The following is a 25,287-nucleotide window of genomic DNA, read 5'->3' as shown; positions in this document are numbered from 1 at the left end:
CCCTACACCGAAACACAATGAAAAACGCACCAGACATCCTCAGACTCGCTGCCCTTTTATATCAGTGATAAAGTGATATGCAAGTACAGGAAGTTTGAGCTACGACTTTTTAACCGGAGATAGCAGCTGCAAAGAGTATCAATACCCTAAGTTGTACAAACTCCGGATTTTATCAGGGAAATGTTACAAAACTTCCTTCTTCCGGACAGCTCATTATTTGCCCCAAGTCTACATTCCTTTATTAGTCATGACCTTTCAGAATGTTTTTATCCCTTATTGTCTGAAAAATATTGGACTTTCGATGTCGCTAATAAACCTTAACAGGAGTCTTTATCAAAGAAGCCAACCGGGTCTGTGCCCCAAAGCAGAACGATTACAGGAAACTTAGTACTTGTAATTCATTGTAAACGAAAGTTATCTTCCTACTTTTACGTTCACCTGTATATTTCTATCATACATAACTGACAGGAACTTTATAATCAGTTTTGCAGAAATTTACTCTTGAGGAACTGGGAAGCCCTGTGTATTGTGTGTGACAGACACACGACAGTGAACCTCACTGACCAATGGCCACTGGGATCTTACACCTCAGATCTGACCTCTGAGCCATATATGTCAATAGGCTGTAAGTCAGGCAGAGTCCCAAAGAATAACTGGGGTTTGCTATAAAGATGGATCCTAAAAGACATATATGCACGTCCACCTCTAGCCTGTATGGATAGCCCATAAGAACCATCATCCCGGCTGGGATCCCACACGTCCCACGGGCCGTGGGGCCTGCTCCGGGGCTGTGGGAGGGAGGGGAGGCAGTGTCTGTCCCCACTTGGGAGTCCTAAACAAATGGAAACACAGCAAGTTCTCACTTCCTGATCACCGGAGCTTCCCGAAGGCCCCCGTGCGGCGCCAGTCACCAGAGACCGGGGTTCAAGGAAGGAGAACCGGGAGGGGTCCTGGGGCCCACCCAACCCGCGCCTCCCCGTCCTCGTCCTAGCTCTCGCAGGGCCTTACACGGTGACGTGACCGGAGCCGCGGACCACCACCGGGTCGGGCGAGTACTTGAGCAGCTGTTCCTCCAGGGCCCGCTCCTCGTCCTCCTCCTCCTCGTAGATTTCATCGAAATCCGCCATCCCGCGCCGGCGAGCCCCCCGCCTGGGGCCCTGGCTCTAGGGCGGCCGCGGGGAACGGCTGGTGAGGCGGCGGGCGCGGAGGCCGCGGAGCTGGAGCTCGGCAGTATCGGCTCTGGCTATTGAGAAGACCTGGTCCCGGCCGCCGCCGCCGCCGCCATTACCGTGGGCAGGAACAACAACACAATGTCAACATCCGCCGGGGCCGCCACCCCCGCCAGCGCCGCCGCCGCCAGCGCCGCCGCCGTCGCCGCCGCAACTCCGGCAACCACAGCAACAGCCGGAGCCACCCGCAGCAGGAGCAGCCGGCTACCGCATCGCGAGACTTCCCGGGAGCGCGGGCGGGCGGGCGGGCGGGCGCGGGCGTGGGCACGCGGGCGAGCGGGCGGGCGCGAGGGGGTGGGCGGGCGCGCGCACGCGGAAGGCCTCGCGCGCTCCCCGGACGCCGGCCTCTTCCTCCGCTTGCACCCGGCGCGGCCCCGCCCTCCGGCTCCAGGGTCACCGACCCGGAAGGCGGCGTCTGTGAGGACGGGGGTGTTGACCCTGACTCGATTCTGAAAGCCAAGCTGAAGTAATCTCTAGCCCAAACAACGACCGAGGACCAAGCTCCTGGCTGGACGAGAGACTCTGACTGCCAGTTTAGCAATCCGTTTTTAGTCCACGATGCGAAGCAGAGTTGGTTGACTTTGCCAACTTGAGACCAACAAAGCAATGCATTCTTGTCTGCTAATATCGCCAAAGCCAAATATCTTGTCCTTTTGGTCTCTCAAGTAGTCCCAGGTTGTTTGTTTGTTTGTTTGTTTGTTTGTTTAAAGAAGAAATCTCACCATCATACTATCAAACGAAGTTGACAAGTTCTCTGGGTTCCAATTAGGAAGGTGCAGTTGTATGCTTCCCCTCTCTAGTGAGAGATAATCTGTTTTCTCCCATAAACCTTACCAGGTTCCTCCACAGGAGAGGTGGGTGGGAAAGACAAGAGGGGAGAGCAGTGGACTTAATGGATGGGTCACCTTGAACTTGGTTTCATAATCAAGAGTCCAGACGCCAGGCATCCAAACAGCATAGGAACAGGACTGGACTCCTGAGGACCATCTGGACAATGGAGGAACAAGAGTTTCTCATTGTACTGGGAAGGAAAGAATAGTGTCTGCAGTCAGTTCTCCACATAGAGTTCACATCCTTGAAGTTCATTTACAGGCCTTTGTCCAAACAGAAAATGCACAAAGGTTAACGTGGAGGGTGGGAAGGAGTTGAAGAAAACGGGCAGTGAGCTAGGAACGGAAAAATAGTCAATGTGTCAGATGTATGCCTTCCCAGATGTTTTCATTCAATAAACACTGAGCCTGCTATATGGTGAGCTGTGTGTGTGTGTGTGTGTGTGTGTGTGTGTGTGTGTGTGTGTGTTACAGTCTCTGGCAGTAACTTAGCTGTCATTAAGACAAGCAATTGTAATTTTCTACTGGGGGTTCAGAGGGTATACCGAAATCTCCAATGGAGAATACACACAGGAGGCGGCTTAGCTTGGTAGCTCTGAAGGCTGACTTTGAATCCCCCTCCTATCACTTCCTATGGGACCGTGGACAAGTTGTTTGACCTCTTGGTCTTTGACCTGTAACAGGAAGTCGGAAGTGGGGCCCCTAGCAGGTAGGAGAAGGAAGCAGGAATGTTGGGAACTGAAAGCCACTCTATGGCGCTGTAATAGACCCTTGTCTCTAAAATAAAACAAGATACTATTATCTATCCCTGGGCTCCTTGGCAGATTGTCTTGATGTATGTGGAATGCCATAAGAGGGCCTGGCACATGGTGACTGCATAGTCACAACAGGAAACATTCCTGATTCTCCCCAGCTTCTCTACCACGAAGATCACCACGTTCCCTCTGCGTTGTGTAATGTTTTGATGTCTGTGATGTGTCATTAGTTTCAGAGACCCTGTGTGAACTTGCTCTTGGTCCTGTGTGTATGTGTGTATTTAATACTCTCATTCACAACTTCAACGTCAACATATTGGTTGCAGAAAGCTCCTGAAGCTCCTCCTGGACAGTAACCAAGAGACCAGTGGCCGCACTCAAAGAATGCAGAAAGGATCGGGGAGGAGGGGAAGAGGAGGAGGAAAATGGGCCTGTTCCGGTCACAGGCCACAACCTGCATGCTGTGTGTGACCCAGAATTCACCTTTCAGTAAAGACAGCCGCTGATCATCACACACCTGACCACCTTCCAAGGATGGAGGAAACTGGAACAGCCCCTTCCTTCTCCAGCACCCTTCACAGATCCGGCTTCAGAGGAGAACCTCCATGAGTACTTTCTGAGTGGAGATGGATCATGGCTGGCACTGCCTGCAGAGCATTGGGAGCTAATTAGGCATCGGAGGACTTGCAAGAACCTCTCTCTCAGCACTGCCATGTGTGGGAGAAGCATTCTTGTTGGACTGGACAGAGAGATCATTCTAACTCCCACTGCCAAGGTGTAAAGAGGAATCGTTGTTTTTTGTTTTTTGTTTTTTTCTTTTTGACTCTTCTTCCTGTTAAAGGGGCGCGAGACCTGGGAATAAGGCCAAGAGGGTGAGGAAAGATGAGTCAAACATTTCTCTATAATAGTTGACATCATAGTTTCAAACTCCACCCCCAACGCTCCAGGATTGTTTCCTGCCAAATGGCTTCCTCCACCTTTCCTGAGGATGAACCAACCGCTTCTGAGGTTTTCCCCTCTACCTCAAGAGTTCTTCCGAGCTCACAGCACACACCCCTGCCAACATGGCTCTTCTTTTGTGTACCTCTTCATGCTACTCACAGCCACATTTTCCTTCAGACCAACTGACTTAAAACAAACAGGACAAGCTCAGCAATCCCCCAGGAGGCAAGGCTTTAGTTGCTATTTGAGGCAGGGAGGGAGATCTTTGTGTGTTCAAAGCCAAGTTGATCTACAGTTCCAGGGCAGCCAAGGGTAGGCAAAGTAACCCTGTCTTGAAACACCCCCCCCCCCGTGCACATTGTTGTTTATTTTTTTGTGTATGTGTGCATTGGTGGTTTGCCTGTATATATGTTTGTGTGAGGGTGTTGGACCCCCTGGGACTGGAGTTACAGACAACTGTGAGCTACCATATGGGTGTTGGGAATTGAACTCAGGTCCTCTGGAAGAACAGCCAGTGCTTTTTAATTGCTGTCTCTCCAGCCCCCACATCTATCTTTCCGAGCTTCTTCACCCTCACTGGAACCTTTGCCATAGAGTTATAAGGGATCACACGAGATAGCACATGTCCTGTGGCCTTAACTCTACCCTTCCCTAAAATTCATACATTAGCTGTAACACTCCGTGTCATGACGGTCTTTGGACATGGGGCTTTGGGATAGCTAAATGGGTTTAAAATACAACATCAAAGGTTTCAGAAGAAGAGCCATACCTCGATAGAGACAGCAGAGACCCTGCACTCTTCCTGTCTACCTTGGAGGAAGACAGCAAGGAGAAGGCTATCTAGGGCTGGAGAGATGGCTCAGTGGTTAAAAGCACTGACTGCTCTTCCAGAGGTCCTGAGTTCAAATCCCAGCAACTACATGGTGGCTCACAACCATCTGTAACAGGATCTGATGCCCTCTTCTGGTGTGTCTAAAGATAACTACAGTGTACTTATATATGATTAATAAATAAATCTTTAAAAAAAAAAAAAGCATTCAGCAGGAGAAGGCTATCTGAGAGTCAGGAGGAAACCCTCGACAGGCTGGCACCTGGCTCTTGGATTTTCTCTCTCTAGACTTTTAGATAACTCCCACTTATTTGAGCCACTCTCAATCTAGGTGGGCAGCCTCCTTGCCCTTCCCACAACATAGAGCCCCAGGATTTCTCCCACACCCATTCTGGGCCTCACCGCTGGTGATTAGAAAGCAGCCTTGGACTACTCGCTAGAAGACCATGATCAATAAGGAGTACAAAATGTGGAAAAGGAACACCCTTTCCTTTATAATTTTGTGGTGACCCATGACCTGGAGTAGCCCAGCTTTACTGCCCAGTGACTTCCAGACGTAACCAGACCGGACATGAAGGGAATGATTTCAACATTCATTGTCATGCCCTGGGGACACATACATCAGATAAACAATGCGATCACCTTGTGATCGCCAGTGTCCAGCTCCCTACTGATGATGCTCAGTTTGCAATGGGAAGGAAGGAGAATTTGGAAGTCTGGGCTCTGTCAGTGAGAAACTGAGTTAGAAATCAGGATCAACCATGAAGAAGTAAACAGGGCTTGTTATATTCCCCGGAGCCCTTGCTTGAATTGTTGCAACAAAGACTCTCTCCAGTGACGTTCTTGATTTTGACTGCACAAGCAGCCTTCTAAACCAGACACCCTTGGAGAGTGCAACTCTTCGGAAGGGAGGCAAACCTTAGCGCGTTCTTAGTTCTCCAGATGACAGGAGCGTCTGCCTGTGGGACAGCTTTCAGCTTCAAAGGAAAGAAAAGTGATGGATGCAGAGCCCATCCTGACAGGACACACAACCGTAATCCACGTTTCCTGGCATCTGTCTTGGTCAGTTGTGGGTGATCATAAACATAAGACTCATGATAGCCTTTCAAAGAATACTTCCAAACCAAGCCGCTCAGAAGATGCTGGCACTGCTGAGGTAGGGTTTTCAATCCTTAGAGTGAGCTCATTCTTGCCACGGGATCCGCTGATAACACCACTGCCTCAGGGAATCTGAGCAATCCGAAACTCAAGCTGTAATCACATAAGGACAAAATAGTTCAAGCTCACACGTCACCTCACAATGGCACTACCTACCTTGGCTTCTGGTGGGTTCTGATCGTAGATGGGGTGCCTGGGGTTTAAATATAACTGGGGAGGAACAGGCCACAAGATGCAGAAGATAGCCCACCAGGGAGGTCACACAGGCAAGATCTCTGAATTCTCCAGGAATCCCGGTGAACCCAGGCTGATTTGTTCCGTATCAGGAAACCATATCATGCAAGTGAGACAGATGGACAAATAACCGAGAGCATTTACAGCGATGGATGCCTGAAGGCAGCATGGATCCAGAGGGCAAGGACCCTAGACATGTCTGCCTCTGTGATTTTTAGATTCCCCCTTTCCCTTTGAACCTTGAGGTCATTTTAGCACCGGCTTTGAGACTCAGACTTTATTCATCTCCACCTTTAATATCGGTGCCGTCAAAAATGATTAACCCAAACAGAGTGTTCTCTAATCTTTTCTGAAATTCCCTCTAGATTTTACTTATCTTTTGTCCGTGAATGTTTTCCTGCATGTGTATCTGTGCACCATGCATATACAGTGCTCTCAGAGACCAAAGAAGGCATCAATTCCTGGAAGACTAGAGTTAGACTGTTGTAGACCACCATGTGGGTGCTGGGAACTGAACCCCTGTGCTCTGTCTGGACCCCTGTTTTCTAGCTCTTACCTGGGGGCCTTTAAGTACAAGCCACAGACTTACATTTAAATTTTCTAGTAACAAAGCCAGGTCTAAAGAACATAGTATGAGGAATGGAGCTAAGTAAGGTAGGTTTTCAAGTTGTTCTTATTCATGAACTAGGGGGCTTCAAGTCATCTAGATCCCTACTTAAAGTTCCTTCAGTTGACTCTCCCAGATGTACTTTCCCGTGTAGACCAGTCTCCACTTGGTTTCTTCACTAAGACTGCAGGTTTTCCCTCCTCAGGGATTTTTTTTTCTGCCCCTTCATGTATTTCTTGAGCTGTTTTCACATTGTTCTTTTCCTTTCTGTGAAACATTGTTCTTGTTGTGATTTTTCCTTTCTTTAAAATTTGGGACTACCAAGTTTTAACGATGCATGCTTTTATCTGGCAGTTGCACCACAGGGAAGCTGCCATTGAGAAATGTGAACTGACTGTTGTATTTTTTTTCACCTTATATTAATCCTTGATAAGAGTTTATTTCTCTTGGCCAGTGGAGTCTTTGACCATTATAGCTTGGTAGCATCTTCATGTTGGTTGGCTTACCTCGCTATCAGGCCTGTTAGTCCCTGTGACTAACATAAGTTCTTATAATGGAAATAAATTGCCTTTCTACATTAAAAAAAAAGTCACCAATCCCAAGGACTGCATGTTTGTACCCCACAAAACTTATATATAGGTCCAGATGTGGTGCCTTTCACCATGTAATCCCAGAATTTAGGAAGCTGAGGCAGGAGGATCAATGGTTCTAAACCATCCTGGGTTACATAGTGAGGCTGCAGCAAACCTGTACCCCAAATCCCCAACTCAAAAAGTGTGTCCTTAGATCATAGCCCTCAGAGAACCGACCTGTCCTTCTGTTGCAGGAGGACACAGACAGAAGACAGGAGGTACCAACTCTCTGAGATACTTTTCCATAGCCATGACAAAACGTCATGACCGAGACATCTTCAAAGACTTTAAGTCGGGGCTCACCATCCCAGAGAGACAGACTCCATGACTATCATGGAGGGGAGCATGGCAGCAGGCAAGTAGTCCTGAGAACTTGCATCTGATCTACAAGCAAGAGGCAGAGAGAGAGAGAGACTGCGAATCAGTATGGGCTTTGTAAACCTCAAAGCTCGTCTTCCAATGACACACCTCTAACAAGCCCACACTTCCTAACGCTGCCCAAATAACTCAACCAACTGGGGACCAAGTATTCAAACGTATGAGCCTATGGAGGCCATTCTCATTCAAACCACCACACCGTACTTGTGATCCTGGGCATCCCAGCTCCCAGAACTACAAGGAGAAGAAACATATATTTGTTGTTTATAAGCCATCCAGCTTATCATATTTTGTTACAGTAGCCCAAACAAGTTAAGATATCATGTATGTCATCTTTTCTCAGACCGAGTCAAATACTAGGCAGTATATCAGACCCTGATTTGTTCACTTTTCATTCATTCATTCATTCACTCATTCACAAATACACACTGAATGACTGTCATGTCCCAGAAACTGTGCCTGAACTATGGCATTAACATTAAAGTAGTAAGCAAAATGCAGTCCCTGTCTTCACGAGCATGGCATTCCACTCGAGAGGGCTGACACAATTACATACATAATTGTTAAAACCATGATTGGTCCTGTGGTTAAAGACAGAGGCTCATGAGAGTGATCCGGAGACCTAGGTCACTCTGAGATGTTGAGAATTCTCTGGGGGAAAAGACATTTAAGCAGCAGACAAGATGCTAAAGAAAAGTATGGGGTGGGAAAGGGGAAGAATAGTTTTGGATTTTTGGGTTTTTTTACAAAAAAAAAAAAAGAGGAAGCTCCAGTCAGTGGGAAAATCACAATCAAAGCCTCTGAGGTTGAAAAGAAGCTAGCCAAGGCCAGGGAATGGGTCACAACAAGAAGAGCCAAATCTGACATCAGGTCAACCAAGTTGGTAGAAATTTGGCCTTTGAAACAAGTCTGAAGGTCACCTTGGAATAAGGATGAAGAGGGTGTGGACCCAGGCAGTGACACTGTCAGCTGTGCACTTGTGAACCCCCAGAGAGGAAGTGCAGAGGCCCCACCTACCCTGCAAGTATCACTCTCACCCACCACCACCAGGACACTACGACTTTTGGTAATTCATGTTCTCCATTTTCTTTTTTTTAAAAAAAGATTTGTTTGTTTGTTTGTTTATTATATATGGGTACACTGTAGCTGTTCAGATACACCAAAAGAGGGCATCAGATCCCATTACAGATGGTTGTGAGCCACCATGTGGTTGCTGGGATTTGAACTCAGGACCTCTGGAAGAGCAGTCAGTGCTCTTAACCACTGACCCATCCCTCCAACCCCACGTTCTCCATTTTCAAGGACAGCTGTTGGATCAAGCTGATTGTATTCCGACTTGCGCTAATATACATGTGGCCTAAAATCTGAAGTATATTCCCCAAGCCCAGAGTTTTGGCACCTACTGTATAAACTGGAAAATAACAAAGACCCTTTGGCGTCCCCGGACTGAGAAGGGCAAACCAGACGTGTATGGAAAGACCCTTTGGATTGGAATAGAAATCTTCCTCGTTGTCCACCGCGATGGTGACTAGGGCAGAGGAAGGAATATCAATCTGAAGTAGACTGGGAGTCCAGTACGGTGGCGCCTGTCTGGAATCCTAGCATTCGGCCTGTTGAGGGAGGGTCAGGAGTTTGAAGCTGGCCTGAGCTACACAGGAAGATACCATACTTCCTTATTACATATTCGTTTATATGGGGTACATTTTAGAAATAAATCAGAGTTGGAGCTTCCTGAGAGCAGAACTTTTAGTAAGCATTTTATCACATTTACTTATGTATTTGTATTCTCCTGTACATGGGTGGAGGCTAAGAAGACTTTCCGGAGTTCTCCTTCTACCACAAAGACTCCTTGGAAATGAGATCACCAGGCTTCACAAGGGCCTTTACCCGATGAGCCATCTCAACAGCCCCACACCTTATTTAGTTGGACCAAAGTAAACACATAAAATATTCTGGGCATTGCTCCTTTTTTCTCCTTTTAAAAAACTTTTTGATTTTTAAATGAGCAAAGTCTTAGGTTTAATTTTGACATTTTCCAAATACAATTTGGTTTTCTCATGGGTTTTTTTATTGATTTGTTCAAGACTTTTTATTATGTGCTCATAATTTACGTATGTGCCTGTGTCTGTGAATGTATGTGGCAGGCCTACAGGTGCCACACAGGCCAGAGTAAGGCATAAGACCCCCTGGGGCTGGAATTAATGCAGTTGTGAGTCACCCTCCATGGTGCTGTGTATTGAACTATGGTCCTTTAGAAGACCAACAAGCTCTTTTAACCACAGAGCCATCTCTCTAGTCCTTCTGTTTTTATGTTTTTAAGATAAGAGCTCGTATACTGGGACTGGTTGAACTTTCCATGTAGTTAGTGATAACCTTGATCCCCCTGCCTTAGCTTCCCAAATACAGAATTATGAACCACCAAAACCATACCAGGAAGGCATTATTTTAAGCACTTTAGCCATTATACAGTACCAAAACCATCGGTTCCATTGACCTAGCATGCAGGAAGTTGCTGGGTCTGTTTCTGAAGTACAGCATAAACCCCAATAGGATGGCCTCAGTGTTTCAAGATAGAGCGGGAAGTGGCTCTGGAATTCATGGTCATCCTTGGCTGCATAGGAACTTGAAGGCTAGCCTAGGCTACAAAAGACTACCTAAAGAAAAGGAGATGGTGGAGGTGATGGTGGTGGTAGTGGTAGTGATGGTGGTGGTGGAGGTGGTGGTGGAGGTGATAATGGTGGTGGTAGTGATGGTGGTGGTAATTGTGGTGGAGGTAAGATTAGAACCAGGACTTGGATCTAAATAGTATATTTCCTCATCATATGGTCTAGATACCAGTAGAAGCCAGCCAGGTGTGGGGGTACATATGTGTGATTCCAGCACTTGGAAAATAGGGGCCAGAGGACTACAAGTTCCAGGCTAGCCCAGGAGGTATAGCAAGTTCCAGGCCAGTCAGAGAGGCACAGCAAGTTCCAGGTCAACCAGGAGTGCACAGCAAGACTATCTCAAAATAACAAACAAGTGAAACACCAGACAAATATGTGGGTTGCCTACACCTCTCTCTTCCCAACACCAACAGGATAATTAACTAGATTAATAAAATAAAAGGTGGCTGTGTGTATGAAGCCATTTGCTTTCCTTTTTTTCTAGGTCATCTCACACTATGAATCCGTATTTAATTCAGATCCTGTCTCCAAGATATTTTCATCACAAATCCAATAAAACCCAAAGGGTTCTCTTGTAGTCCTTCAATACTGCCTGATTTAATATCATCTGATTTAAACTCAACACTATAAACATGAAGTACAAGTTGTATTCAGTCCTCTTCTCTGCAGTCTTTTAAGTTCACAGAATAGTTTCCCATGAAGCAGAGTTGAGCCAGAAGCCATTTGGTCCACACTGTCCCTCCAGACCATAGAACAGAGCTAGATGTAGCTACATCAGAAGTGGGGGCAGGAGGATTTCTCCTTTGAGGCTAGTCTGAACTACAGATTCCCTATTTCAAAAGAGTAAACAAAACAGGGAGCTGGGTTTGCAGCTCCATTGGCCTAGCATGCATGAAGCTATGGGTCTGACCTCCAGCATTACATAAATACAGCAGATAAACCCGGCACTCCAGAGGAAGAGGCAGGGGGATCAATTCAAGGGAATCCACAGTAAGTTTGAGGCCAGCCTGAGCTACAAGAAACTTTGAAAACCAGAATGAGGAAAAGAAAACCAAGCATAAATGTATTGCTCTGTGTGATTCTTCTGTAACTAAACACTTTAATTATGATGTCAAACATCATGTGTAGTTGAGTATATACAAAAGTAGTGTCTGTTCTGCCACAGGAAAAGCTAGATTCTTGAAGGTGAAGACTGTTGTTGTTGTTGTTGTTGTTAGCCTTGGAATATTGTTGTTGTTGTTGTTGTTGTTGTTGTTGTTGTTGTCGTTGTTATTTGCAGCCTTGGAATACTCCCTGGATCTGGAGTCAGTCAATACTTGTTCATCTGTTACTTCTCAATCTCTGAGATACAAAACTATTGCATTCCTGTCTGAGCCCAACATTGTAAAGACATCCCTATCCAAAGTCTTCATTGAGCCAAATATTGCCCATATATCTCAATCATATTTCCTCCACGTAAGTAAACTGAGGTGCCTGCCTCTTTGCAGAGGCCGCATCCGATTCCCTTCAGCTGTATGGCCTAGATCCTTCAGTATGTTTGGACTCCCAAGCAGACACACCTTGATATGAGGAGTTTGATGGGCCTCCAAAATGGTCCCTAATGACATCCTTCCAAGTGATGGGACTGTAGGCCTGTGACAGATGGACCAATTCTTGAACATGACTTAAAATAAAGAAATGGGGTCAAGCGAGAGGGCTCAGTGACTAAAGGGACTTGCTGCCAAGACTGATAACCCTTGGCTCCCACATGATGGAGAATCAACTCTCCTCTGACCTACACACACACACACACACAGAGAGAGAGAGAGAGAGAGAGAGAGAGAGAGAGAGAGAGAGAGAAAGAGAGAGAGGAAAGGCAGGAGTCTGAAGTACAACTAAAATCCAAAACTGCGAATGTGTCTATAATTTAAAATTTTTATGGAAGGGAGAGAAAAGATAGAAAGGGAAAAATAAGTGCATGTAATGAAAAGAGGAAGTCACCCATTTGCCTTGGTAAAATGAGACATTGCTAAGTGGTTATAATGGAATTCGCATGCTTCCTTCCCATTGAAGTTTTGTTTCAAAAATTGTTTTAAAAAATCTTGAAATCCAGGTGTAACAGAGCACTCCTTTAATCCCAGCACTTTCAGAGACCAAGGAAGGTGGATCAGGTTCGAGGTCAGCCTTGTCTACAAATCAAGTTCCAGGACAGCCAGGGCTGTACAGAGAAACCCTGTCTCACAATAAACAAACAAACGAACAAAGTGAAATTTAAAAATATTAAAAATATGTGAAAAAAAGAAAACTTGGAGGATAGTTGAGTGAACTCCCTCTGTCACTCATCTGTGCTCAGAGCTAACTAAACAGTCCTCACTCAGAGGTGTCACAAGGGTGGGGCGAGCTGACTCGTGTAAGGAATGAGGAGCACTCCATACACGTTAGTTATCACTAATGATGTTGTTTTTAATCTGAGTGGATAGGGTACTAGAGAGAGAGGAAGACATAGGTGTCTCCATGGCAACCTTCTGACTCTGAGTTCCTTTCCTTCAATTCTCTCATCTAAACAGTGAAGACAATGTTGCCAACTCCTCCTTCCCAGAAACAACTCACCGTGATGGGTCCTCCTCCAAGCACCTACAGAGATTTGTAGAAATGCAAGATGTCCAGCAGAGGCGATGGCTCAGCCGTTGAAGGCTCTTGCTGCTTTTGTGGCAAAGCCAGGTTCAGTACCCAGCACCCACATGTTGGCTGTCACTGTCATGTAACTTGAGCTTTAGAGGGTCTGATGCCCTCTTCTGACGTCTGTGGGTACCATGGTGCACATACATAGATGTAAGCAAAACATTCGTACACAGGAAATGATAAGAGAAAAGATCTTTATTTTAAAATGGAAAAAGTAAGCTCCTGCAACATTATTTCCCTTCCTGTCTTTTCCTGTACAGAGTAGAACCATGGTGGGTGGGGGGTGCAGTAGGAGGGTGGACACGAGGCCACCAATTCAGACCTGTGCAGTAGTCTGACAGTCTTGAATAGGAAAGAATAGTGAAACCTGGCTTTATCATTTTTCCACGACTCAAGTAAGCAGCTCACGCTGTATATGATAGCTTCACTCAGGTAACAATGTCCTGGTCATCTAAGAAATGTCTAGGGTATTATTTAGCTGCTGGTTTCCATGGTGATTAGCCTGTAAAAGTGTCCTCTGAAGATGCACTGTCTGAAGGTACTCTGAAGTCTGATGAGAATGCTGCTCACCCTGCACATGACCCCGATGTGGCCCAAAGATCCCACGCTACCGGTGGTTTATCATATTGGAAACCCCCTTGACACCCTACTGCCAACACAAGGGCAGTGCTTCAAGGACACGAGTAACTAGTTATCTGTGCTGAGAAGGTGGTACCACTGGGACCTACCACACCTTGGGACATCAGAACGTGGCTCTATCCTGACCTATCTGATTTGAGATGCTTTAGGAATAATGTTATTTAGCAAATCAGAACATTTTTGGATGATAATCTGTGATTAACTCAATCCCAGTTTTTTCCCCATCAATCCGTGTTTTCCCACATTGATTCATTTAGAGGATTTTGTTTTTGTTTTGTTTGTTTGTTGCTGTTTTTTTTTAATTCCCATATTACTGCAACGAGTTGATAGACCCATGTCATTCATGACCCTACCACAGACAGGAGTGTCTGTTGACAGACATCAGAGCAGAAGAACAGGCATTAATTTCTCTTCTCATTGCAAGGTGATCAAACCCACAGTTTGATGGCTGGGCTGATCAGGACAGCTGAGTCTAATTTAATTCAGTCAGATTAGTTCGTGCCACTAGGGATAATTCTATGATGACTCCAAATCCCTCATTTGTTTTGGAATTATAATGAGAATAATATGGGAAGAATCTTATTAACATAGTCTGAAATGTTTATCTATATCGAGATTTACATTTTACTTTCCATCAAATCTCTTTTTCCTTTTTTGAAATAAAGAGCCTCACGTCGCCCCAGCTGGCTTTAAATTACTTAGTAGCTAAGGATGCCCTTGAACTCCTGCCTCCACAGGGCTGGGATTACTGGCCTGTGTCTTCAGACTTGCTTATCCACTCAAAAGTAAGAGAACATTTGTGACTTTTTATTGCTTTTATATTTCTCTTATGCAACATCACAAGTCTCAAGCTCTACCAACTAAGCTAGTTGGATAATATCTTTGTGACATTAAATGATACAATCTTGGGAATTTTACTGGATACTTTTCTTTTCCAGGTAGGGCTTAAAACTTCCCCTCGACTTTTATTTGTCCTTTCTGGGTTTTTTTCACCTTTTTCTTTATTTTCTTTTCTCTGATATATTTCTTCTCTTTGACTGCTATCGTGATACCTTTCTACTTTCTCTTCTTTTCCTTTACTGATATAACCAAAGGTGTTTTAATTGCTCGCAGAAAATGACCTTAAAACTTTAAACCACGTGCCATTTTTGAGGATTAATATTCAAGAAGGTTTCTATTTGCACAATGATAGATATTAAATATTTATTAAAAACAGGATTAAAAAGATCCTGGCCAATTTGAGCACCTTTCTCTTTTCTGGGATATTGGCTGTAAGTCATCAGCTGACAAAATGAGCGTACATGAGGTGATATATGTGCTAAGTAGCTTTACGACGTTGATCATTCATGTACACATATGTCAAATCAGTGGTGTGGTTTAAGTGTGTCTACCCAAGAGGCGGGTGTCAGAATCCTGACCCCTAGCTGATGATGTAGCCTCCACCAAGAGGTGGAGCTTTGTGGCACTGCCACACTTGAAGGTAATGAACGTAATTAATGTAATTAATTCTCCTGGGGACCCTGGAGACCACCTCACACACTTGGCCCTCCTGCACACGGCTGATTTGCTTCCTGCTTTTCAGCATGCTATAATTCACTGTACTGAGGTCAGTGCTCTTTAGGACCCTCAAACATGCATATCAAACGAAGCCTCTTTTTGTTGTTTTTGAGATAAGGTCTCACCATGTAGCCCTGGCTGGCCCAGAACTCTCTATGTAGACCAGGCTGGCCTCAAACGCTGAGATTCCCCCACAGGTGCACACTATCACATCCAGCTCTAAATAAGCCTCTTCATTTGATTGGCAATCAAATGCTCCACTGAACAATCTCTCCTCCTCGAGATGGTTAGTTACAAACATTTTCTTTTGTTTTGATTATATTCGTATTTATTTGGGAATGGGGTGGGGCATGTGGAGAGGTCAGAGGACAACTTTCAGGAGTCTGTTCTCTCTTCCAACCATGAGTCCTGGAGATTGAACCCAGATCGTCAGGCTTGGCCGCAATGGCTTTTATCCTCTCAGCCTTGGAGCTGGCCCGGCCTTGGGTATTTCGATGTGGCAACAAAAAATGAAAAGGCAGAACTTAAACACATACCATTTTTGTCATTCGTGCCTCAATAAAGCTAGAAAAAAGGACACATGTTTGAATCTAGTCAGGGCCTCTTAAACAAATGATCTTTCAATGTAAGAGCTTCTTCAGTCTTGTTGGTGGCAATCAAACTTAGTAACATAAATACATGCTTACTGCAGTGTTTATCAGTGTTGTTCTGATCTCAGAATCAGGATTTGGCATAATAAAATGGTCCGTTCAACTCTCCCATCTCTGTAAGTGAAGGTGAGGACCCGTCTGAAAGGAATGCCCTAGGCACATACAAGTGTACCCCACTCAAGTACACTCCACTCAGGAAATGAGCAATTGATACTTCAAGATGTATTACAGAGAGAGAAACCTTACGGTCACTGATATAACCGCAGAAGAGTGTGGAATGATGGGAGGTTTTAGCATTAGAGGGGAAAATGCTGCAGCAAAGCTACAGTTTGGGGATAACACCTCAAAGATTAAAAGTGTGGGAGTGAAGAGAAGGCAGAAGCATGTTAGGTGGAAAAGGTAGCAGTAATGTTGCAGCTTGTGTGCTGCAAATACCACGGCCTAGCGGAAGTGAGGGTTGACCTACACTTGATTTTCTCTAAAGGTCATGACGAGACAGAAAGATGACCCAGAAGGCAGAGCCTTTAGGCAGTTACCCAGACAGCTGTTGACAGAATCAACAACACAGCTGAGGCGTGATATGATACTTAATCTTTCCGCGTCTCCCTCCCTCCCTCATCCACATGGGATCTCAAAGATAGCTGATTTTTCTCTCTGGAGGTGGACAGGAACAGACTATTTTGCAAGCACTTGAACTTCCTCAGAAAAAAAAATCCCTTGACCTTGAGTAGCTACTGAAGACTGACTCAGCCTGGGGTGATGTGATGATAATTAGTCAGGGGAAAGCCCTAAACACGGGTTACTCCATGCCATTAAGCCTGGCCCTAAACATGGGTTACTCCATGCCATGAAGACTGGCACGCTCAGTTGACCACAGGTGGGTCAGGTATGAAGTTGACCCAGTCAGGAAATGTGTAACGAACACACAGACAGGGAATCTCTTGGCAAGAGAAGAAGGCAAGGAATCTGAGTAATACACTGGGGTCTCCATTCTCTGTGCTCTTCCTATAGGATGGGGTGAGGATGCCGCTGCCCTGACTTCCCAAGGCACCCGGAGGCTCTTCATAACTGATTAGCTGGCACCAGGGTGCTGTCACTCCAATCCCACATTCACACTGATCTGTCCTACAGTTAGTTGGTAACCCACTCTATTCCAGGCCCCCTGTCAAGTGGTCAATACTGGATTAACCCTAGACAGACTCACGGACAGATCACACAATTCCTGGAATCAAAGGAAAACCAGAATGGACTCAATACCCTCTCTTATTTTAACTAAAAATTTTGGTTAGCACACAAAACAGTGGGTCTCAATATAATGTCTTCATATAAATATAATTGTACCACATTCACATTCAGCCCCAAACCCAGATCTCAATAAATATGTTATATACTATGTGTCCACTATTGAACAGGTAGTGAGGCATGTCACTTTAAGGCCTGCTGTCATATTTATTGCCAAATCCCAATGTCCCTTAAGGTCAAATCTCTATTTCCAACTGCTAACATTTAAAACCAAAACCACCCTACACTCCTCTTTTAAGGAAATTGCTAGTTTTGTAATTAAGCGTATGTGTGTCTGTCTCTGCGTGAGTGTGTGCACATGCATGTAGGTGCCCACAGAGACTTAAGGCCTTGGATCCCTCGGGAGCCTCATGATGCAGGGACTAGGGATAAGACCTGTGTCTTCTGCAAAAGCAGTATGCATTCTTAACCAGTGAGCCATCTCTCCGGCCCTATCCTCGGCTCTTCTTACATTTCCAAAAGCTTAAAACCAAATAACTTTGGGGCCAACAAGATGCCTCAGGAGGTAAAGGCACTTGTCACCAAGCCTGACAAACGTAAATTCAATCCCTGGGAGCCATGTGATGGCTATCCTTCAACTTCCACACCCCTGCTATGGCACATTCATACTCTCCCATAACATGCATTAAGTGAAATCAAACAAACAAATAAACAAAACCCAACACTTGACCTTCCTCCTGTTCTTCCAAGTCTCATCTGGAATGAAGGAAACAGGCTCAGCTTCCACGCAGAGCCAGAGTGTTTAGTGCCAACGTGGTTTCTGAGCTAGAAGCCCCAAGCCCCACTGCACACATGCGCATATCCCTTCTGCACTCCCGTTCCATCCCATCGGCAGCCAACACACACTGATGCCTACGATAGGCTCTTGATTTATCCTCCCCTCTTTGTGTCCCCACCGCTGATGAATGGACATCTTACCTTCTCAGGTCTGGACTCCCGTATTGTCTCCAGCCTTTACAATGACCAAGGTTCACAGACATGCCTCACGTTCAGTGGTCTGATTTACCTTTGAATTTTTGTATTTGATATAGCCGTGTGCATGTACCAGAGAGCACCTGCGGAAGTCAGAAGAGGAATCGGTGTCCTCTGCGTACTTTTCTTCAACCTGTGTTCCAACAATTAAACTCATGTCCTCGGGCTTGTCCCTTTAAATGAACCTTTTAAGACTGTCTCTTGGAGCCCTAGTAGAATTCAAATACAGTATGTAGCTGAGGATGGCCTTGAACTCCTGATCCTCCTGCCTCTACCTCCTAAGTGCTGGCATTACAGGCAAGCCCCACATCCAGCCTGCTTTCAAACACTTTCCACTTAATATGGAAATCCTTCCTATGCCAGTCAAATGCTTTGCTTCTGGAAATCGAACAGCTCCCACTCCTTCCCCCTTCTGCATGCAAATAGTCATCCTCTGGGTCTGTGTTCACTCTGGACCTTTGGCCTACGATCTTCTGCTGTTCCTCATTGTTTTTAATCTGGGCAGTTCCTGTTCAAAACCCAGTGTCAAAATCCCTGAAGCCCGCAGGAAGAGGAAATTGCACTTTCTCCCTTGGTTTCATAAACTGTTGCCTTCCACTAAGACAGCCTGTTAAAACCCACTGATAGCTAAGATTAATCTGTAATCATCTGGCAAAGTTGATTCCAGCTAAGGCTGGAAGATCTCAAGTTCAAGACCTGCCTAGACTACAGGGGAAGTTCAAGGCTAGCCTGCAACTTAGGGAGACCCTGTCTGAAAATAAACAAAGCCAAGGGGGCACTTGAGGTTGTAGTTCAGTGGTCAAGCGTTTGCCTTGCACACTGTAAGCCTAAGTTAGATGCCTTAAAAAAGAAACAGGTGCTGGTCATCTTTGCAGCTCCAGTGCCTACCATGTGTAGGAACTCTCAAATAATGCTGAACTGAATTTCAGTAACAACTGCCTTCCACTTTCATTTCTTCAGACCATAGGAGTCGGGCCTTAAAATATGCATTATTGTGAAATATTTTGTCTTTTGTTGACAACTAAACACACTTTTGGGGCCAAAGTTATTCTGCAGCCAACATATATGTAAAGGGACATGGTGACCAGCGTCAGCTGCATTGTGTGGAATGTCACTGATGTGTTTGATCTCAAGCAAACAACAGAAAGAAAAAAGAAACTCCAAGGTGACAAGGTGAATGAATGGTGACCAGTCACTGAACCTTCTTCTCTTTCCCGAGATAAGCCCACTTTTCTTCATTATTGCTGCCTCTGAAGTATTAGAAGACAGAAAACAGAAAAGAACTATCTATAACCAAGGTAAGCAGCAGACTATAGTGACAATCGATTACCAAACACTGAATACAACTTCAACAAATAATGATCAATAAACATTTATCTTAAAATTTCTAAATGTTGTACTTCCTGGTTCATATAAAAATGTAGCCATTTGAGCTAGGCATGTGGCTCGGTGACAGAGCGCAGGGAGACAATATGTCACTTAGATGATAATGGCAAAATAATTGTTCTGTTTTGCTGTATATGAGTTTCCTTGAGAACTTGTCCCGAGTCCTGTGTAGATGGATGAGGTAACAGTGCTGCTGCATGAACCTTATGACCTGAGTTAAGATATACAGAATCCCCTGTAAAGGTGGATGGTGTGAAGTGACCCCCAAAAGTTGTTCTCTGACCTCCATACACACTGTAGCATGCATGCATATACACATACACATACACACACACCTGTATATACAATAAGGCTTTCAAACTGTGTCCAGAATTATTTTAAATTTACATTGAGTTACTTAAAAATTGTTACTAAGATGTGAGTGCGTGCGCATGGTGTTTTGGAGGCCATAGGAATCAGATCCCCTGCCACCGGACTTAGAGGTGGTTGTGAATTCCCGCCACGGAGGACCAAATCTGGGTCCTCCACAAGAGCAGTATAAGCTCTCAAAGGCCCTCTTTCCAGGCCCTGACTTACTCCTTAAAACTCCTTTTGCAGTTTACTATGATAAAATTCTGCCCTGTCGACAGCTATTGACTGAAGTCTATTGAGACACCAATGCTCTCTGAAGGGATGCCAATGATTTCCAAGCATCTGCAGAGGATAATGCTGCTGCTGTGTGTGCCCGGAGAATCAGGGCCATTGTCTTGCTCAGTCAGTCTGCAGTCACTGAGCTCATCAGCTACCTCCAATGGACTGACAGAGAGCTCAAACATGAGGAAGGAATGGTAATGTACTAAGGAAGGCAGGGACTGGTTTGCCCAGAGCAGTCAGAGGCAGGAAGGCATCCAATAGAGTTACAACATTCAGGGCGGACTCCAAGTCAGCTCTAGAAAACAAAACAGCAGCTCTTGTTTTCAATCTAGTGTAAATGATAGAAACAAGAAGATGTGACTGGGGGTTGGGGATTTAGCTCAGTGGTAGAGCGCTTGCCTAGGAAGCGCAAGGCCCTGGGTTCGGTCCCCAGCTCCGAAAAAAAAAGAACCAAAAAAAAAAAAAAAAAAAAAAAAAAAAGAAGATGTGACTGCCACAGTACTGTGCTTTCTGGGCATCTACCATATCTCTGTAGCTTAAGCAGCTGTGTGCTTTCATAGGCAGACAGAAGATGGAAGAACCCCCCACCCCCAGCACCATTGATCAAGCCAGCCCAGTCAGTCAACAGTCAAGAGGCCTAAAATGATGCCCAGACTCTGAACTCTGGCTCAGGATCAGGACAGGTCCTCTAACTTCCCAATTCCTCACTGTAGAAAATAACCATTCTCAGAACTGTACTGTCGTGAATATGAATGTGCAAATCGGGACTCTAAGTGGGAAGGGATTCAAAGTTAGGAAGAGGAACAACAGAAAATGGGAGGGGAAAGGCAAAGTGTTAGATATTTTCCTCATATTTACAATCTAAAAATATATGTATGTGAGCATGCCGTGTGACAAGACTTCTCCTAGGGAGATGTAACTACATATGTACTAACCCAAGACAGGGAACCCACAAAGTAGAGATACCACCAAAGTCCAACTTGGTGAACCAGTGAGTTTTATTGGGGTTACTTACAGGAGCATGGGTAAATGATTACCTCCAGAAGCAGAAATGGCTCAAAGACAGCTACGTCACCAAGGCCCAAACCAGCAGGGGTGACAGCTCACACAGCTGTGAACCTGGAGCACACTGCACAGCCTGCAGGCAGCTCAAGAGGTTGGAGAGTGTCCTTTCCAAGTTCAGCTGCTTCTAGACACCTAGCCTGGTCTCAGAGTCTTCTTTGCAGCTCAGCTTCCTCCTATGAGAAGGACTCTCAGCTTTTATGGCTTACTCTGGCAGGGAGGGGCCTAGTGAATCTGGTCAGTTTCAGGGACTTCCTGAATGTGTTTTGAGTTATTTACCTTCTTGCTTAAGGAACTTCCCAGCAGGGTGGAATGTTTCAGTCTTAGAGGAAACTGTTATACAAGAACAACATTCTCTCTCTCTCTCTCTCTCTCTCTCTCTCTCTCTCTCTCTCTCCCCTCCCCGAGACAGGTGGTTGTGGGGGGGGGGGTTTGGTGTGTGTGGCATCACCCTCAAAGGGGACTGTATACACATACAGTCCTCAGCATGAAAACATTTGGTGGAAGTGACCAAATAGTACAGAGACAGGTGATACTTTTTTGTTTCCTTCTGAGATTGCATTTTAGTTACATTTCTCCCCTTCCTTTTCCTCCCTCCAAACACTCTCTCCTCCTCTGATTTTATACTGTTAATACTGTTTTTCTTTTACGATGGAAAGTCTCTGTCTATCAAAGTACAGGTTGCTGCTGTAGTGCCTAGCTGCTACAATTTGGTCACATTTGGAACCAGCAGGAAGTAGAAAGAATGTCTGTGGGAGAACAGCAGAGGAAGAGATGATCGAGACACACTGATAAATGTCTGAAAATTCCATGATGAAATCCCTTATTTTATACCCTACGTAAGTTTAATGTAACCGTACTTTTGGCTAATTTGTTGGGTTCTTATATCTACCGTCCTTCTCTTCCCCAATCCCTTCCAACGCCCCCAAGAAGGTTAGAGGGAAAGGGAAAGTAGACCTCTTTAGACTACTTCCTACTGATTAAGTGTCCAGTTCCTTGGAGCAAGCTTGATCTTCACCATCCAGATATGTGATTTCTTCCTCCCATCGCTTTGAGCAAAACCTCTTGACAAAGGGCAGCACAGAACCAGCAGCAGGGGAAGCAGAAGGTGTCTCCTCTCTCAGGGCTCTGGCACTTATACACCCTCTGAAGGGTCCCCAGAATTCCAAATGTAAACCACCTTCAGTTGGCAAAATCATGCCCCAGCCGGAGCACGAGACAAATAACAGTAAGATGCTGTGAACGCTCTGAAGCAGCCCCATGTCCCACACCTAGAATCTAAAACAAACAAAAAACACATTCCCATAACATAACCGGGTTTTACAAGGAACTAAAATTGTTACGATGGTTTAGGAGGTGGAGAGATAGCCCAGTGGTTAAGAGTACTTGCTGCTGGCAGAAGACATGAGCTTGATTGCCAGCACCCACACGGTAGCTCACAGTAATACTTTCCAGGTGATCACACAGCCCCTCCTCTGGCCTCTGAAGAACACTGAACCCACGTGGTACACAGGAACTCATGTAGAAACACTTAAGAATCCATTAAAAAAAATTTAATTTAGAAGTCAAAAACAAAGAGAACCGTAGCAAATTTAAAAGTCTCAGCAGAGTATTGTGACCTAATTCCATAACCTCAGCCCTTGGGAAGTAGAAGCAGGAGGATCAAGGGTTCAAGGCCAGCCTCAAGTACAGAGTAATTTCCAGGCCAGGATGGAGTACATGATAAATTGTTGAAAATAAGAGGTCCCGGGGCTGGGGATTTAGCTCAGTGGTAGAGTGCTTACCTAGGAAGCGCAAGGCCCTGGGTTCGGTCCCCAGCTCCGAAAAAAAAGAACCAAAAAAAAAAAAAAAAAAAAAAAAAAGAGGTCCTGGGGCTGGAGAGATGGCTCAGCAGTTAAGAGCACCAGGTGCTCTTCTAGGAGACCCGAGTTCAATTCCCAGCACCCACAGTCCAGGGCCTCTGACTCCTTCACACAGTCACACAAAACGCCAATGCGCCTTTAAAAAAAGAAAAATATATACAATTTATGTAATTGTTCAGATTAGATAATATAAATTTTTGGGAGTCCTTGTGCACTGCAAAATGCTATAGAAAGGTAAGATAGAATTTTGCCTCAGCAGGAGCTGTTGAGAGCACCTTCTCCTTCCTTTCTCCATCATTGAGTGGGTGGCCCACGGGCAAGGCTGTTCACAGTGGCCCTAAGTGGCCCTTCATCTCAAACACATCACACAGTATGGAGTAGAAAGAAATAAACTGTCTTAAGAGAAAGACTTCCTGAATGGTAAGACTATATATAGTACAGAAGGTAGCCTATGGATTTTGATCTAAAAAACAAAACAAAAACAAAAGCACGTGGGAAAGTGATGTCTGGGGCAAGACCTGAAGCTGAGGAAGAAAAGAGGAGACAGCTACGCCAGAAAGAAGCTAAAGGGGCCAATAGGCCTACAGTTGGAATGGTCAGGGGTCAGGAAGGTCTTGTTATGGAGGGCCTTTATGTGTAGAGTCTCTGGTCTTCAAGATACTTCACGATCCTTTATTTATAGGCAGAGGGCCACTTTTCTGCGTTATCACTGACATCTTGCAAAGCAGTCACACACAAACAGGAAACCCCAAATTTCCAGTGTATGCAGATGATTCATGAGATGTAAGCTATTTAATTCTGGCTTCCTCCAGCGCCTAACGCAGACAGTCTGGCATCTGTTGGCACGCCACCAAAGCATGTCGTCATGTAAATGAATGGAAAGATGATGTGCCAGGCAAAGAGCAAACCTGAGGCGGTGAAAGAGGTGAGCCCAAGGTTGTAATACCTCGTCCACATGGTGCATCCGGGCTTTGAGTGGAGGAGAACTCCCTTTAGATGCCAAAGTTACCAGCCCCCAAGGACTAGCCATGCCCTGGCTCACACACCGCTGCCCACCACCGCCAACCCTGCGGCGCTCACAGTGTCTGCCTCGAATTGCATCGTGAAGCACATCCGTCCCCACGAATTCCACAGTGCGGAAACGTGCACTCCCCTCACACACACTATGTTTCACCTTCACACCGATTCTCAAGGTGTGAAGCACTCACTCCTACCCTTACCCTCCAACACACAACCTGCGTACTCACGCGCTTGCCAACTAGCACAAGTTCTCCAGCCCCACACTCACGCATGCGCAGGGACTGGGTGGGTGGTGGGGAGCATGCGCACGTGCGCTGGGTCTGCGGTGCAGGCCAGACGCTCAGGTAGGTTTGGGATCGATGGTACCTTGTTTGGGGCCATGGGTCGGTGCCACCGAATGAATTCACTTGTTTTATCCCGGGAGCGTGACTAGGAAAAGGGGGAGATGAGGAAGGGCGCAGTGGGCGCGCGGGCGCAGGGGGACCCGCAGGATACTCAGCCGCTGGGACTACGGTGTGAGGCTCTCCGCCCGAACTGGGGTGAATGCGTGGACTTTCAGTACAGCTGCACAGCCTGGGTAGCCAGGCTCTATCCATTTTGATCTGGGGGCACGGTCACGGAGAGCTGTGAATTGCGTGAAAAGAGAAGAGGGACTTTCCTTGAAAGTGCAGCACTTGGGAAGCTGAGGCCAGAGGACCGCAAGTTGAGGCCATTCTTGGCTGCTGTGTGAGGTCGTCGCTCCGAAGAGGGAAGAAGAAATGGCCACGGTCAAATGCTCTCTGGCTCTGCCATTTCCAGGTGTTTCGCAGCCTCAGTTTCTCTGCCTGTGAAATGAGGAACCAGGCTTTCAGAGCACATGTGAATTCTCATCTCTACGGACCATGGACGTCTGACACTGGGAATAAAACACAGCAGACCCAGTTTCTGCTTAGGTGCAGTTTGAAGTCATCTGGGAAATGACGACGAGAAATTGAGCCCACAGAAATTCAGACTGATCGTAGTGAGCTTTTGAAATAAAATAATGAGGTTTTGGTTTCATTCAGAGCTTCCTGTGTTCTGGGCACAGGTGCATAAAATAAGGCTCCTACCCTCCTCTTAGTTCCAGTCTGTCCTTTTTGTCAGCTCATTTGGCTGAGCCTGGGAACCTTTAGTATGTTGGGTGACCACACTTATCAAGGATTAGACTATTAAAAAAAATATGAGTGCATAATAACTGTACCTTCCTCACAGCGTTATTGTGAGAGAGAAATACCGTGTGAAGTATTGGCCTCCTGCCAGGCACA

The 25,287-nt window shown here is 45.7% G+C and overlaps 1 protein-coding gene and 1 pseudogene across 1 annotated transcript in view; one reads left to right on the top strand and one right to left on the bottom strand.

Moving 5' to 3' along the window:
- Positions 1-1,175, bottom strand: part of Chic2 (cysteine-rich hydrophobic domain 2) — a 34,343-nt gene extending 33,168 nt beyond the window's left edge. The window contains exon 1 of the mRNA NM_001105736.2: positions 1,009-1,175. Within this exon, the coding sequence (NP_001099206.1) occupies positions 1,009-1,127 (119 nt within the window). The 5' untranslated portion in view covers positions 1,128-1,175. The remainder of the gene's footprint in view (positions 1-1,008) is intronic.
- A 1,048-nt stretch (positions 1,176-2,223) lies between these two features.
- Rbbp4-ps3 (RB binding protein 4, chromatin remodeling factor, pseudogene 3) lies at positions 2,224-6,194 on the top strand (annotated as a pseudogene).
- The last annotated feature ends 19,093 nt before the right edge of the window (positions 6,195-25,287 follow it).

This window comes from Rattus norvegicus, chromosome 14 (assembly GCF_036323735.1).
Source record: "Rattus norvegicus strain BN/NHsdMcwi chromosome 14, GRCr8, whole genome shotgun sequence".
Classification (NCBI taxonomy): domain Eukaryota; kingdom Metazoa; phylum Chordata; class Mammalia; order Rodentia; family Muridae; genus Rattus; species Rattus norvegicus.
This window is presented reverse-complemented; position numbering and strand designations above follow the sequence as displayed.